The sequence below is a fragment of the Tachypleus tridentatus genome, chromosome 11, assembly GCF_004210375.1.
Source record: "Tachypleus tridentatus isolate NWPU-2018 chromosome 11, ASM421037v1, whole genome shotgun sequence".
Lineage (NCBI taxonomy): Eukaryota > Metazoa > Arthropoda > Merostomata > Xiphosura > Limulidae > Tachypleus > Tachypleus tridentatus.
The window spans coordinates 34,225,820-34,243,591 of NC_134835.1; the positions used below are offsets into that span (position 1 = coordinate 34,225,820).

Here is a 17,772-nt window from a genome sequence, read left to right on the forward strand (position 1 = left end):
CAAACAAACAAACCCCCTAATCTATCACTTTTAAATTAAAAACGACGACAAAAAACACCAAATAGCTTTGTGCTAAATTAAGCAAAACATGGAAACAAAGAGTCGCCCACTTGGAAAACCTGGTAACTGTATTGTAAACGTAGGCTCGGATATTCATTTATTTAAAATGAATAATATATATATATTAAAAACCAAGTTAGATAGTTTGACATACCAAACTAGTTTTGGAAAAAATGTTGAAGAAATAATATACAGAAACTGCAGATCTAGTCTGAAGAAATTTAAACCAGTTATAGAACATCAGTTGCTTGCTTGAATCTCGTCAAAGCTATCTGTTAGCCGTTCCTAATTTAGAAGCGATTTCGTAGAAGGAAATAACGTATTCAACAGCACTCATCATCAACTCTTGGGCTACTAATTCTTACCTACGATTGGCTATCGTATTATAACGCCCCCACTACTGAAAAGTCTATTATGTTTAGTAAGAGAATTCGAGCCCGCCAGTCGCAGGTTGCAAGTAGGTTTGATTTAGTTTGTTTTGAACGTCACGCGAAAATACACGAGGGCTATCTGCGTTAGTCGTCCCTAATTTAGCAGTGTAAGACCAGAGGGAAAGGAGGGCAGCTAGATATTTCAACCCACCGCCATCTCTTAAACTACTCTTTTACCAACGAATAGTGGGATTGATCGTCACATTGTAATGCCTCAACGGCTGAAAGGGCGAGCATGTGTGATGCGACGGAGATTCGAACCCGCGACCCTCATGTTACGAGTCGAACCCCTTACTCAACCCACCTGGCCACGCCGAGCCCAATATTTAAACAATCCGAGAAGAATTGAATGTGGTTTCAGTAAAATTCGAAAGATGGCGCTAAAACCCATACGAACGTTCCACTCAAATTCAAGTGAATTCAATTAATATATATTTACTCTGGCACTAAGTGGCATTTATACCTGTCTACGTTTTCCTTTATTTCATAAGCTGTAAAATACATCTTGAGAGAAACAAGATTACATGTTAACAACTCATTTAAAAATGATTTATTTAAATCTTTATCTCTTATATATGCAAAAACGGCTCGTTTGGGTTGAGAAAATATTTTGCATAGAAGAGCGAACAACGTTTCGACCTTCTTCGGTCATCGTCAGGTTCACGATGCATGAGTTTCAGCTGTAAACCAATGTTTCTGTGTGTTTCATCATTAAAAAGCTGTGGTGTACGAATGCGTAATCACGTAATGCAGAATGTATACTATTACTAAATATACTATGGACAGAATAAACAGCTATTTGTACTTACTTAAAGTACTGAATGCTATTCTCTTTTGGTCGGCCATCTATTTTTTATTGCGTTATATATGAATTTTAGACAGTTGATTACGACGTTCTTTTGTACAGATTGCTGGTAACCGGATACGTATACTGTTTTAAACCCTTGGCTTTAATTACTAACAACCAAGAAAAGCTAGACCTTAAATGGTTTGCTTTATTTTAAGTTACAATTTTTTTATTACCTATGAGATCGATACGAATAATCTGAATGCTTATTTCTTGAAGAATTTCGCAGACTATGTTTGGTTCATGGGCGTTTTATATACATATGGGTATTTTTATGTTTCTCAATATCTTATCGTAATTTACCAAACAAGTTAGTTGTCAAAGAAATCCGTTTCCATAAACAACACAAGTTACAAAAATATTCAAGCTAGTTCCATGAAATTTCTCGGTGCATTTGAAACAAGGTAGAAACACTTTTTAAGAGAGGGAAGCATTTTTAGATGTTCAATTTTAAATTCATAAGAAGGGAAGGATTTTCTTAATAAACAAACTACTTCTAGAAAAGTAATTACTCCTTTAAGGCAAGTCAAATCCCTAAACGCCTCTGTGCTTTAAAATTAAGTCTGTTGTAAGTTTGTTAACAGTTTCTTATTATAATAAGCTATTTCCAAGTATATCGTTACACCTTTGAATCAGACCATTTTATGTTTTTTGTTGTTTTTTTTAAATTTCGCACAAAGCTACTCGAGGGCTATCTGTGCTAGCCGTCCCTAATTTAGCAGTGTAAGACTAGAGGGAAGGCAGCTAGTCATCACCACCCACCGCCAACTCTTGGGCTACTCTTTTACCAACGAATAGTGGGATTGACTGTCACATTATAACGCCCCCACGGTTGAAAGGGCGAGCATGTTTGGCGCGATGGGGATGCAAACCCCGACCCTCGGATTACGAGTCGCACGCCTTAACGCGCTTGGCCATGCCAGGCCTACCATTTTATGATATATAATTACAGTAATAAACAGAACAGAATCGAGAAAACAGTCCAGTCAATAAGAAACATAAAACTTGTACAATTCATTTCATAAAATCTTGTCATACTTCAAAATAAATCAGTTTTATAATAAAGTTCAAACTTTAAGACAAGATTCCTTAAATATTTCCGTGATAAAAATTTGCTATCCATTATGTTTGGAGAATATTAAATCAAAATCCGTAGTTATAGTCACTTTAAAATGATTAACAGCTTTGAAACGTAAGTAAAATACTAGAGCAGTGACATTTAATGTCTCTATTAACATCACTGAACTTAACACAATTAACCATCTTAAAGCTGCTAATAACTTAATTTCATTATGTCTCGTGGTAAGTATTACGGGTTCACTTTATAAAAAATACAGTTTTGGTGAAACTTGTGATATACATTTGGTAGTAAAGTTTGTAACTATTATTACTGACGAAAGTACTTGGCTTCACTCAGTTATTAGTTGAAAGCTGTGTTTATTCTGAAATTATTTTAGCGTAAAATATAACGTATATACTTTCATTGATAAGCAAGATGACATGAAAGCCATTGTTGGAATGCATTGTTATAAAAACACACTAACTTTTCCTTATATTGTAGATTGTTATATAAGAAAAACCATGAATAAGTAATAATACCCAGTTGCACACCCTCAGGGTCCACTTAGCATATATGTACAAAATTTCATATTTCTAGGTTCTTTCCTCTTGGAGCTATGGCGGGCACACAAACACAGGCTAACAGATACACCCTTTTATTATTAATATAGATCATTTATCCTCACTAAAGTGTACTGTATAACTTGTGGTAGAGAGGAAACTCCTGCCTTTCTTTCTTTTTTCTCTTCAGGTTGATGTTTTATTATCCTCACAAGACGATAGATTAATATACTCTTAAGCAGTGCTGAACAGTTAATCACTATTTCAAGTCAAAGTTTCATAGAGCATAGCGCTTCAGTAGGTAAACAATGATACTCTTTAGGACAACAGTCGCAGTGAAAACAACCAAATAACAAATCACTCCTAAGTAACTCATAGCCCTTCATAACTGTCACTACTTCCTTTGTTGATGAAAGTAATGATTCCAAAGATCTATTCGTGAATAAAACATCACATACAACTATGTTCCATGCTTCGAATATGAGATTAATATTGTAACTTGAAATTTATTTTAAAATTATTTTGTATGATTCTCAATATTAAACAACATTTATTTGTTCAAGAAAAGTATAAATGCTTTTATATTGTGTTAGGGTTTGACTTAAAACAATCAAAGTTGGCGGGAAAAAGTTCGGTCAGTCGTTTGATTCTTGCAGTCAGGGCCGTAATAAAGCGGTTTCAAACAAACTTTGTTCTTCCTAGCTGAAAAATTCTGTAAGTAAAAATAAGTGCAAAGGCTTTTCCTGTCTCAAATCTAAGATTTCTATATCCATGATTTTTCAAACTATAAATTATCCATTTAGAAAAGAAGGAAAATACCCTTTAATTAGTCATTACAGAGTTCCATTTTACAATTAAACCAAACATTTCTTTTTTGTTGTTTTAAAGCAGGTGAAAAACCATACAGTGTTGTCGAAAAAAAAAGACCTCTCTTCTTCTGCATCGATATTTTTAAAATCGATGAGCCAACTTAATGGGTGCAGTCAAATTATTTCTATTTAACACCATTAGCAATAACAAGAAGTAAACTTTAACAAGATAAGAAATAATAACCAATGGGGCGTTTAAAGCCACAGTCGTAACCATTTTGTTATTTTTAAAAATACGAAATAAACGAGTGTTGTTGTATTTTTCGACGTTAAAAACATCAGTGACGACGTGTTTGTTGTATTTTCATTTAAATAGTGATATTTCAAATGGTTTTTATAAATAGACAAAGTGCATCCTGGTGGTTAATATGCATGGCACGATACTACTAAACTTGCTCCATACTTTGAACTGTAAATACGTTTTAAGAGTGACAGTCAATCCCATTACTCTGTTAAAAGCAAGACAAAGCCCTTTTGGCTACGTAATGGAATAGGACCTCGGTTCTGTGTTGTTGGTTTTCGGAACACAAGGTAATGATTCACCCGATCCGGACACGGGAGGGATTGACAGATTAAGGGCTCTTAAAGGAATGGACAGAAGGGCACCACCAGGAGTGGAACTTGTGGCTTAATACATCACCTTAAACAAGTCAAAGTAAAATACAGGTAAATTCCCAAGCAAAATTAAATAATCTTTCATGTGAGGGGACGAACAGCAACCACAACGTTCCTGACCACCCTGTTGAGGAGAGAATTCTTCAGACTTCTCTCTCTCTCTAAACTAAACCCCTGCCAAGTTCGTTTGCGTTTTTTTGACTACATATGCTACTACTGTCTGGCTGCCTCTTCTTTGATTAGTAAATGAATGCTGCAAACAGATATACATGAAAAATAAAATGGATTAACATGTAGGTAAGTAAATAAAAAAAAATTCTCGGTGTGCTCCATGAACCGAGCATGCTGCGCAATCAGAAAATTATATTCTGAACTTATGTGACTCAACAGTAAGGAACAGTGGCACAATAAGCCCATCATTCATATTTACTTTAGAAAATACTGATAACAGTAGTTTGGTAAAGAAATATTGATATTGAAGATAAAAAGAAGTCTTCTCGCTGGCGAATTCAAGAGGACCTTGCCTCCAAAACAAAAGTTAAAAAAAATATCGTGATAATCTTCGTCCACACACAAACGGCTTGTTAGTATGATTTATAATCTTCGTCCACACACAAACGGTTTGTTAGTATGATTTATAATCTTCGTCCAGACACAAACGGCTTGTTAGTATGATTTATAATCTTCGTCCACACACAAACGGCTTATTAGTATGATTTATAATCTTCGTCCACACACAAACGGCTTGTTAGTATGATTTCTTGCAACGTGAAGTATATTTTCGAGCTCCACTCTTCAAAGTTTAGCATTGAAAGTATACGAGAAGATTTTTCGAGTCATTTTTAGTCGCATCTCTCTGTTCCAGATGACACAAAAGTGTAGAGATTCCAGGGTCATCCCCTAGATTCCTGGACCTATGTCGTAGATGCTTTCGCTCATTTTGACGCTTTCGGCGTTATCTCTACAAAACTTTGCCCTTCCGTAACTTTCTACCACTGTGTTTTCTATGTTATCTAAGGGTATATTTTCATGGATATCTTTAAAATCCTGCAAATGGTCGCACTGTTTGCTTCATTTCTCTTATTTGTTTAAACGTTTGAGATGTTTAACGCTCGAATACTCACGACAAATGACTGTTTTAAAAGCACTCAGTGATCGACTTGGCATCAAATTTATCTTACATTTCTTAGAAGTTGAGTAGAAAAGAAAAGCCTAAGGTTTTATAACACTAAACAGTCTATCTCTTTAACCTTTAAGGAACACAAGTTGAGATGTTCTACAGTGTTTAGCTAGTCAAAACTTAAATTTCCTAACTTATTTCTGTTAATAAAGTTTCCAGTTACTGGAATAAAACTTGAAAACACAATACTTTTGGTGTCAAAAAATTAATAACTGTATATTTATTTACTATGAAACGAGTTATCAATCTTTCGTGTGATAATACCGTTACTACAGTTCAACAATGTTTAAGAAATATCTTACAATTACGTATTAAAACATTACAAGTGATAAACTGGATTTGGCAATACGCCCCGAAATATAATTTTTAGTCGGGAAAACAAAATCTTCGTTTTTTTGTTATTTTCATGTATGACACAGCTTTAGCAACAACGACAAGGTGTATTTATGTGATAAACTATAAAAAAAAAGTATATATCACGTAAGCATTTTGTAAGGGTTTCCAACACTTAAAAAGGCCTAATGAATATTCATGTTAAGTATGTAAAGACTAGATACTTGGGAATGGTCATGTAGTGAAAATTACTTTTCTAAAATTAAAATAACAAGAAAAATCGAACAAGGAATAAACTGTGAGATGAAACTGACCACCCTGTGAATATACAGTAGGTTTAGTCGTTTGTCAAGCGCTAGAATATTGTAAATGAAAATCAAAAAGTTGGTTAGAAATATGCTTTATATCATCGAAGTAAATGTACTTGGGCTGTTCCTTGTATATACTTTTTTAATTTTTAGTCCTAATGAAGTCTATAGTTTACTTACATTTTTATATGATATTTTTCTTGTTGTTTTCTTTATATTATATTCATGAACTTATAAATCATAAAGCACTCTATTTCTAAAATACACAAATACTCCCTGATAATTTTCCTAACGTCAGTAACCTTAGATTAGTTTAAAAGTTTAGAACGTGATCATCTAATTTCCGATAATAAAGACTTCAGATGTTTCGTTTCGGAAATAGAAATAATAATAAAAAATACCACACAATATTACAAAAGACAGCAGATGAGACATTTGGAAATTATATGTTTTTTTGTTTAAGCTCAAAGCTTGTAGAATGAGCTACATATTTGCTATGGTTGACGCAGGAATCGAGTCTCGAATTTTATCGTCATAAGCTTTCAACTTCCCGTTTAGCTACCGTGATGACACAGTAGCTGTTAACTCAAGTAACTAATTTGAATTTGAAAGAGAAACAATAATAATATTATAAAACACCTTATCAAATTAGCAAACATCTTTCTATTGAATAATTAAAAATCAGTTCTGTTTATAAATTAAAACGTCAAAATGGAGTAACAAGATCTTAAAGCCTCTTGACACCGGAAATAAATAACTTTTTTTTTGAAGCCCTTGAATCTCATAACTAAGTTTTAGGACCTAAATCTGTTGCTTAAACAAAATAATTGAAATAAAAAGATAAACCTTCTAAGACGCACTGCTTAGGCTAAAATGGCATTTGATCTCATTGCTATGTACAAATTGTTGAAAATATAACTTTAAAATTTGGTAGAATATTTCCTCTCTACCAAAAAACAAAACACAAACAAATAAATCCGACATTCGCCCCAGTAGAATGAATAAAATTACACACACGCGTAAATAAGGAAATCTGTACTAATGTTTCTCCTGATGACGAGAAACTCACTTGAAGTTGAAAATGTACCTCAGACGTCTGGTATTGGTACTAACACTTTTACCAAAATAGAGCAGCGAACATTTCAACCTTCTTAGGTCATCTTCAGATTTTGTTAACCGGAAACCTGGACTAAATGCCAAATTGTTCACTTTTCTTTAAGAGATCGAAGACAAGAAAATAATATCCTAGTCACGGTTTAAACTTTGATGTTTGACAAAGCATTGAAAAATATAAGGCTTATTATTTGTAATGAATATCACGTAACCTGCAGATTTCTTCCTTAATTTGTTCACTTCGAATTCCAGTAACTTGTGGGAGATAAAGACAACTCTTTAATCTCAAATCCGATATATACAATATGAATGCGTGGGGTGGGGCATCTACAGTTTATGTTATTTTTATTTCTAAATCACAAGAATAACTTTCAAATAAGTTTTGTTTCTTACCTATTAAATAAGAAGCATCGCATTAGATCATACTCGGTATGGCCAGGTGGATTAAGGCGTTCGACTCGTAATCTGAGGGTCACGGGTTCGAATCCCCTTCGCACCAAACAAGTGCGCCCTTTCAGCTGTGGAGACGTTATAATGTTACGGTAAATCCCACTATTCGTTGGTAAAAGAGTAGCCCAAGAGTTGGCGGTGGGTGGTGACGACTAGCAGTTTTCCCTCTAGTCCTACATTGCTAAATTAGGAACGGCTAGCGCAGATAGCCCTCGTGTACCTTTGCGCGAAATTAAAAACAAACAAACAAATGCACTGGATCATCTGTTCTGTGCTCATCAGAGTTATCGAATCCCAGCTTGAAGTGTTTATCAGACCGGAAAGAACAATATAATTTTTGAATGAGTATTATTCCGCTGGACTTGAAAAGAAAAACTTGGATAAAAGATAATAAATAATATGCATATTTTATCCAATATAATTTTAGTTCTCGTTTACAAACCCTTAAAGGAAATTTAGAGAAGAACAAAACCTTGATGGAATGATATAATCTGAAAAGTTACGAATATGAAGAGGATTATAAAAGGAACATTTCATTCTTGTGTGAATAAAGATATCTTTTATTTGTTTATTTACATAACAATGAAATATAACTGCAGTTGGAGTTATTACTTCATGCATATGCAACAGTTTCTTAATCGTCTTAAAATATGTCAATAGACCTGCAACGTAATTTCGAAAATCAATATAACTTATTTCCTCAAGTAACTGAAATGTAATTCTCCGAGATTATAGAACAATAGTTGCTATAAGGGCATTTTATTTTGCTGTAATACAGTATTAATGTATTTTTCTTCAAAAATTTATTATTATAGCACAGTAGTTTACACGTGTACATAACGAAATTCATAAGATCGGAGAGTTATTCAGTCCTAACACTGAAAATTCTTAAAAACAGGTTTCACAATACTCGTACACTTAAAGCATAAGTAAAGAAAAAAATTATGAGCTATTTGTCGAATCTCTTTCAATTTGTTTGTTTGTTTTGAATTTTGCGCAAAGCTGCACGATGGCTATCTGTGCTAGTCGTCCGTAATTTAGCAGCGTAAGACTAGAGGGAAGGCAGCTAGTCATCACCACCCACCGCTAACTCTCGGGTTACACTTTTACTAACGAATAGTGTGATTGACCGTAACATTATAACGCTCCCACGGCTAAAAGGGCAAGTATGTTTCGTGTGACCGGGATTTGAACCCGCAACCCTCGGATTACGAGTCGAGTGCCTTAACCACCTGGCCATGCCGAGCCCATCTCTTTCAGGGTCGTTTGTTATTTGGCTTAACACGAACATAAATAATTTTTCGGACAATGTTTACCCACTAGACAACGGTGTAACTGAGAAGAGAAAATAATACTTACAAATATTCGATAAAAAAGGAACACAAATATATTGTTTTAAAACAATTACAAAACTAGTATTTGAATATCTTTTATGAAATTTTAAAAATAATAACACCAGTCCATAGATGCCGCTGCATACAAGATGTGAGAAAGAAAACAAAGAAAATAAAAACATACAGCGTATATGTGAACTGGCCTGGCATGGCCAAGCGCGTAAGGCGGGCGACTCGTAATCTGAGGGTCGCGGGTTCGCGCCCGCGTCGCGCAAAACATGCTCGCCCTCCCAGCCGTGGGGGCGTTATAATGTTACGGTCAATCCCACTATTCGTTGGTAAAAGAATAGCCCAAGAGTTGGCGGTGGGTGGTGATGACTAGCTGCCTTCCCTCTAGTCTTACACTGCTAAATTAGGGACGGCTAGCACAGATAGCCCTCGAGTAGCTTTGTGCGAAATTCCAAAACAAACAAAATATGCGAACTAGAATCGTAAAATAGTGTAATGTTATTTTAAGTAATTTATAATTACATGGAATAAATTATGGCTGTTTGTATTGAATTTGCAGCAAATAAAACTTTGTTCCAACAGTCGAAGTAATAATATTTTTTTTATCGCTTCATAAAATTACTTTAACATCGTGTACAGTGTATCAAATATTTATTAACGTAAAATCACTAGATTGAATATTCATAACAATACTTTCTTAATTTAATACTTTGTTAAAATTTCTTGTGGGAGGCCGGCATGGCCAAGCGTGTTAAGGCGTGCGACTCGTAAGTTGAGGGACGCGGGGTCGCATCCCCGTCGCGCCAAACATGCTCGCCCTTTCAGCCGTGGGGGCGTTATAAGGTTACGGTCAATCCCACTATTCGTTGGTAAAAAAGTACCCCAAAAGTTGGCGGTGGATGGTAATGACTATCTTCCTTCCCTCTTGCCTTACACTGCTAAACTAAAGACAGCTAACGCAGATAGCCCTCGTGTAGCTTTGCGCGAAATTCAAAAACAAACTTAACTAAAGTTCAATTAATAACTTTTAAGTTGGTTGTACTTATCAAGTTGTCACAGGGAGAACATGACTGTACTTAACCAAAGTTCAACTATCAACTTGTAAGTTGACTGTACTGATACATACTTGTGTTCTTTTTATGACAGTAAAGAAAGCCGTCATAGTGTGAATTCAAGTTTTAGTTTCCAAAGAAAGGTTCTATATACTTATAACACCAGAACCACACTTTGTAGCGTACATTACGACAGTTTTAATCTCGAAAAATAAACAAAATGGAAACTTTAAATAGATTATATTTCTGACAAATGTCCCCCCTCCCCTCATTGGCATAGCAGTATGTCTATGGACTTACAACTTTAGAAATCGGGTTTCGATACGCGTTGTGGGCAAAGTACAGATAGCCCAATGTGTAGCTCTGTGCTTAAATAGAAATACATTTCGGATAAACCAAAGCTGGGTCTCCCACGCTTCAGGCCCAGAATGGCCAGGTGATAAGAGTGCTTGATTCATATCTGAGAGTCACGAGTTCGAATTTTCCTCCCATCAAATATGCTCGCCCCTCCAGCCATGGGAACGCTATAATGTTACAGTCAATCACACTCTTAGTTGGTAAAAGAGTAGATCAAAAGTTGGCGGTGGGTTTTTCACCCTCTAGTTTTTCACTGCTACATTATGGACGGGTGGCACAGACATTTCTATTGCAGTTTTCTACAAAATTTAAACCAAAACCCACGTTTCAAGATTTCGATTTTAACTTTTTTTTTCATATTTCTAAGTTTCCTAGTGGCAAAACGGTATACCTATGTACTCATACCCCAAGAAATTGGGTTTCGATACTCGTGGCGGGCAAAGCACAGACAGATCTTTGCGTGGATTTGTGCTTAATTCCAAACCAACAAAACATATTTCTAACTTTAGTGAGAAATTTATTTGATTTGCTGTAAAGGTGTGTAATTTGCATTTTAGAGTTTTGATTTACATGTAAATGTCTTAATCGCTACAGAGTCATTAATACAAAACACATCATAAAACTAAATGCTCGTTTTATAATTATTTTTTTCCATCACCAATAAGCGATGGTTTAGTGATTCTCCAGTCTTAGCCTGTTGTCTTAAAATAATAAACGTATCATTCTCGAATACATATCCCAATTATACTATACGTTCTGAACTTAACTTGATAATAAAAAACAGCTAATTGCCACGATATATCTGGTTATAAAACATTCCAGCTAGATAGTGACAACTAACTGGAAATATTTCAAACTATGTTTTTATGCTAAATTTGGGGTTTCCAAAATCAGTGCAAAATTAATAAAGTAGACACGATTACATACACCCTTTATTACCAACAATAAATATTACACTATTCTCAACAGGTCATTATAAGTTATCTAAAACAACGTGCTTTTGGTTTTATATCTTATCAGACTTTCTTCTTCACTTTTTATTGGACAATCCACGATTCCAAATACTTTAAAACAACCTCTTTGAGCAGTTCATAAGATGAGGAATTTCGGTAATGTTCATTTCGTGGGATATAAAATACGTACGCATTAAAGAAGTTAACTACAGCGAATTAATATGTTAAACAGTAACTACTTTAACAACTTTGGGCAGAATTTGAAACTAAAACCACAGATTAAGAGAGTCAGCAAACATACAAAAATGTTTCTACAAAAGGGTATAAGAACCAGAATATAATAAATCGTTGAATCATTGTAAGCTTTCAACAAAAGTAATGAAATATATTTATAACACTACAAAATATATCTGATGATGAAGCAACATTTTACAACATTAAAACGCATAATTTGAACACTTCCCTAACAATATATCTATATAACATAGTGATTCTAATAACTTAATACTTAACGTATGGAATGAATGTTACTGTTACGGAGAGATCTGATTTAATTTTTTATTACTTAAATTGATGTACTTAATATGTCATCAAAATTTACCATTTTCTGTGTTAATATAAACTTGAATTAAAAAATAAAAACAATATCATAACTTTCTTCCATTAAACATATTTACATATATGTACTGTATTCTATTATAACCATAATTTTTAAGCTAAACTAAAACACATTAAAATTAAACAAAATACACTGTATTTTAAAAAAAAAAAGATCCTAGGCTACAAGCTACAACGTGGAATTATAAAACGTATCCTAGGTTTTGGAGGTGACCGAGAAGTAGTACCCACATTGCGGTGGGGTTACACTGTCTATCAGTCTTAACCTCCAATTCGATAGCGTCACATAAGTGCAGGTTCGTATTATATTCTATATATATTTATATAAAGTTGAAGCAGATACGTTTATTCGAATATATTCGAATACTTGTTTTTACTGGATCTACTCTGCATTTTGTGTTACTTTGTTCGTCATAATGTAAGTTAATATGTCTCGATTCAAACTGTTGTTTCATGTTTTTTATTTCTATAGAATACTGAAACAAACTATATAAAACATCTTGTTTCAAATTATGAACACAATTTCATCGTTAACCTGTATTTCATTGTTAGAAATATAACAACAATATATACATATGTAAAAATCCACAAAACTTTATAAATATTATATTGCATACTGGTATTTGAAACAAATATATATAATGTTTTCTAAACATAATCCAAATTTTTTTTCTTTTTTCTCTGAAAAGTTTAAAATGTACCATAAACGGACCAAAGTTATATCGTATAGAAATTTAAAAGTACGACTGTAATGTTCTTAAACTTTAATCTGTATCAAGATTTTAAAAACTACAGTTCTTGAATGACAATGTTTTGCCCCGAAAACAGGACGTTTGGACTCAACAAAAGAAATTAAAAACAGACTGAAAAAGCAAAGAAGTTGTAAACTAGTTTTAACATATTTATTGGGAAACTAAACACGCTGGAGAAATAATACATTATTCCGTGTGTTCGATCACGCGAGTAATCAAAGACCAGTAGGGGGCGTGTACAGAGATATCTTCAACTCGTGTATACAAGAGACTAATTAGGATATTTTTGCCTCTTTACCATGAACTTGAATAATTTTTCATGCGGAAGTACTATAGCTAAGCACAAAACACATTAAATCAGTGTTTAGAATTCTTGCACCTATATTAACTTTCTATTTAAAAAACAAGAGTTGTTCTTATCAAATTCTCTTCAACCATCGAAATTATGGTGTTAATATGCTTTCTTGTATCATGTATTTTGTACTTTGGAAATTATTCAACTTTTCCCTGTTGTTGTCAGAATAACTGGTGTATATCCTGGTTATTAGGTTATTAAACCTTTCCCTGTTATTGTTAGAATAATTGGTGTATATTTTGGACATTAAACTTTTCCCTGTTGTTGTCAGAATAACTGGTGTATATCCTGGTTATTAAACCTTTCCCTGTTGTTGTTAGAATAATTGGTGTATATTCTGGACATTAAACCTTTTCCTGTTGTCAGAATAACTGGTGTATATCCTGGTTATTAAACCTTTCCCTGTTGTTGATAGAATAATTGGTGTATGTTCTGGACATTAAACTTTTCCCTGTTGTTGTCAGAATAACTGGTGTATATCCTAGTTATTAAACCTTTCCCTGTTATTGTTAGAATAATTGGTGTATATTCTGGACATTAAACTTTTCCCTGTTGTCAGAATAACTGGTGTATATCCTGGTTATTAAACCTTTCCCTGTTGTTAGAATAACAAGTGTATATCCTGGTTATTAAACCTTTCCCTGTTGTTAAAATAACAAGTGTATATCCTGGTTATTAAACCTTTCCCTGTTGTTAGAATAACTGGTGTATATCCTGGTTATTAAACCTTTCCCCGTTGTTGATAGAATAATTGGTGTATATTCTGGTTATTAAACCTTTCCCTGTTGTTAGAATAACTAGTGTATATCCTGGTTATTAAACCTTTCCCTGTTGTTAGAATAACTGGTGTATATCCTGGTTATCAAATTTTTCCTGTTGTTAGGATAATTGGTGTATATCCTAGTTATTGCAGCTTTCCCTGTTGTAGTCAGAATAAGTAATATATAATATGGTTATTCAATCTTTTCCTGACATTCTCAGCAAAACTGCTATATAAATTTATATGTATTTGATTTTAAGCTTGAGTTTTTCATTCAAAACAATACAAATTGAAATTAGTTTTAAAAATTATACGTATATATATATATATATATCACTGTGAATTCAGTTTTGATAAATTATAATTTTCCCCTTTTCTTTTTAAAATTACATCTAACAATTATTTTCTAAAGTTCTAAGGTTATCGTTACCCTTTGAATTTTATCAAAAGTCCTGGTTGTAAAAAAAATTTTGTATTCCAATTTTTCCTTGTTAAATTAAACTGCACACCTTTTGGGGTAAAACTGACTTACGTTCAACGTATAAATTGATTTTTAACTTTAATGTATTTTTTTAAATAAAAAGTGATATGTGTTCGAACTTAAAGAAAAAATTAAATCAACCTCACGGTGAATAAATATGTTCAGGCTAACCTATCCATTCCTTATATAGAAATTCTCTTTTCGTTATGTAAAAATATTTTTTATCCGTCTCTATAATTCAGAACATCTGAGAAACACTATCGAGAACACTAGTTCAAATCACTATATATAGTAAATAATATTCCTATATTATACAGTAATATCAATGTGGTTAAGCCTATTTTGATGTAGTTTTAGACTGCTATTCCATATGTAATGAAGTATTGAAAATATTTACAATAATTATAATCATATTTTAAGTTTCTATAGAAATCTATTTTAGTTTATATTATTTCTATTTATTTTACATAATGTTTCTCTATATACCCAAAACTACTAAAATACTTTTTTTCAGTACACTTGTCTACGCCTACTTTTCTAATATTCACATGTAGACGAACTGGACTAATTATATTGCAACTCCACAATAAGTGTATTGTTTTAATTATATCTATATGTCTATACAGAGTTAAAAAATTATGTATAGTCCTACGGGTTAAAGAATTAAACGAGCAGGAAAACACTTAACTCCTAGCTTGAGTTTTGAGACCTTAAATATTATATATTTGATTACCTTCTAGAGGTTCTAAGTCCACAAACTTTTAGCGTAAATATCGATATAAGAATACGTCCAATATTTAATTTTTACACTTTTCTCTCGTTATACAGCGAGATGTTTAGTCTATCACATTCAAAAACTTCGTTTCTTTACAGAATATTTGAAAGGGAAGCCAATGAACAAACAAAAAGATTTCTTTAAATTACATTACAGAAACTAGTTGGCTAGTATGTTCTTATTTCTTTAGATCAGTATGGTAACCCTACTTCATTATACACTGTTTTAGACTATGTGCTATATATTGTTAGTCCTTCCATTTTATTTAAATGTATCATAGAGTCAGATTTATCGTCAAAAACTCCTCGACTGCTTACTTTTATAGTCATCACATTTTCAAAGCCCATAAACATTTGTTCAGGCGTTTCGTCAACGGAAGCACACAAACGTATAAATCCAGTTCAGGCTTAGGCAATATAAAGAGTGGGTATTTACGTCTGCATCAATACTTTCCCGCCAAAAATAAAGGACTAGTTCATGTATACTTATATTTCGTCACTCGCAACTTTATTTATTCCTGTTAGTGTGGAGATTTATCGGTCAATTTCTCTATTTGAATAATACTGTAATTCTATTTATAAGCAACACCAACATATCGTAAAATGATGTCTATATTTCGTTACAAATTGATTTTCAAGAATTCTTATTCAAGTGTACAGGAGTGCTGGGCCTGCTAGGAGACTGGTAGAACGTTTCCGAACGATGGATTGTTTGGGATTCCGTTCGTCCGAAATCAATTTGAGGGAAACAACTTTCGGACTTAGGTCGTGGAATTGTACATTTCAAAGCTGCAGCAATAGATTTGTCATGCTTTCCAAGATGAACTTTCTGCTCATCCTGAGAGAATTCGTCACTTTCTGGAGTCTGCGCAGAAAGGAGAAGAGCGTTGAAGGTCTTGAGGTCGTTTTGCAAATCTTCCCGTTGACTGACAATGTTCGGATTTTTCCCAATTTTATTGAGTCTCTCTGCAGCAACGGATTCCATAGTCCGCCGCATCACTGGAAACATGTCCAGGACAGCATTGAAGTGCCCCACAGAGAGGGAAAACAAATGACAGTACGTTTCTGCTCGGACACTGGCTACTCGTCTCGTGTTGGTCAGCAGACAAATTTCTGGAAAATAGACAGCTAAATTAAGCTGTAATAAACGCTGCATTCAGATTAGTTACCATAAAACCTACTCAACACCATTGTCATATAGAAACTTTAAAAAAACAAACTTAAAGGATGTAGGATAAAGAATGTATAGTATTATTTAACCAAAGTTAAATAATAATATATGCATTCAACATAGAATAAACAAGAATTTGTTTGTTCGTTTTTGAATTTTGTGAAAAGCTACACGAGGACTATCTTCTCTAGTCGTCCCTAATTTAGCAGTGTAAGACTAGAGGGAAGACAGCTAGTCATCACCACCCACCGCCAACTCTTGGGCTACTCTTTTACCAACGAATAGTGGGATTCACCGTCACTTTATAACGTCCGCACGGCTGAAAGGGTGAGCATGTTTGGTGTGACGGGGATTCGAACCCGCGACCCTCAGATTACGAGTCGAACGTCCTAACCAGCTAGCCATGCCGGGCCTCATAAATAAGAGCTGATAATAAATACTACTTAATGGAGTTTATGTACTTCAAAATAAAAATATCTTCATCATCAGGAATTAATCCATATTTCTGGACCAAAGATGTTCTCAGCGTTCACCTCTTTTTTCCAATAAATATCTCAATCGAGATAAGTGCATCTTTAAAATTTTGACCGAAAGAAATCAATTTTTCAGAGGTGTGTGTGTGTGTGTTTGGATTGTTTGTTTCGTTGTTAATATCAGTGGACTCAGCAGATAGCCGAATGTGGCTTTGTTATAAGAAACACACACACACGTTGTTCATAACAAAGCTGCGCGATAGGCTATCTGTTCTCTGCCCACCGCGCGTATCCAAACCCAACTTTAAGCGTAATAAGACCTCAGACTTAGCTCTCAGCCACCTGGTGACAAAATAAGAGAGTAACTAGTTATACGACTAGGCAAACTAAATAAAAATAATGTTTTATAATAATTCTCCTCAGAAGAAAATACGAAGCAACAAAAGTAACAAAAATAACACTACAGTTATTGCCAGTGACACATGTATCAAAATAAAAATGGATTAAATCAAATACTTAAACGTTATTTCACGTTTAATATTTTTATCATTATGTTAGTCTTACGACAGATAACTGTCCTTTGGAATGATTCGTAATTCATTTGAAAATAAATTTTTAAATATTATTTCTGAATTTAGAAAATGTACTTAGGTTTAGATAACGAAACTATAATCTTTATGAACTAGACTGACTATACAAATACTGAACATTAATGCGAAATAACGAAACGTAAACCATACACCATGAATTATTTCTAAGCCCCAAAAAACAGACATTATAGTCGTTTTGAAACCGAAATTAAGCAGTTGTTATTCTTTTCAAAACTTTAGTCATGTGATAGAGCGGTGTTGGTCGAA

General features: G+C 33.6%; 1 protein-coding gene across 3 annotated transcripts in view; it reads right to left on the reverse strand.

Moving 5' to 3' along the window:
• Positions 1-14,611: 14,611 nt before the first annotated feature.
• The window catches only part of LOC143231905 (potassium/sodium hyperpolarization-activated cyclic nucleotide-gated channel 2-like), a 143,161-nt gene continuing 140,000 nt past the window's right edge, over positions 14,612-17,772 (reverse strand). For all 3 annotated transcript variants that reach the window (XM_076466714.1, XM_076466715.1, XM_076466713.1), the window contains one exon: positions 14,612-16,384. In XM_076466714.1, the coding sequence (XP_076322829.1) occupies positions 15,906-16,384 (479 nt within the window). In that variant the 3' untranslated portion in view covers positions 14,612-15,905. The remainder of the gene's footprint in view (positions 16,385-17,772) is intronic.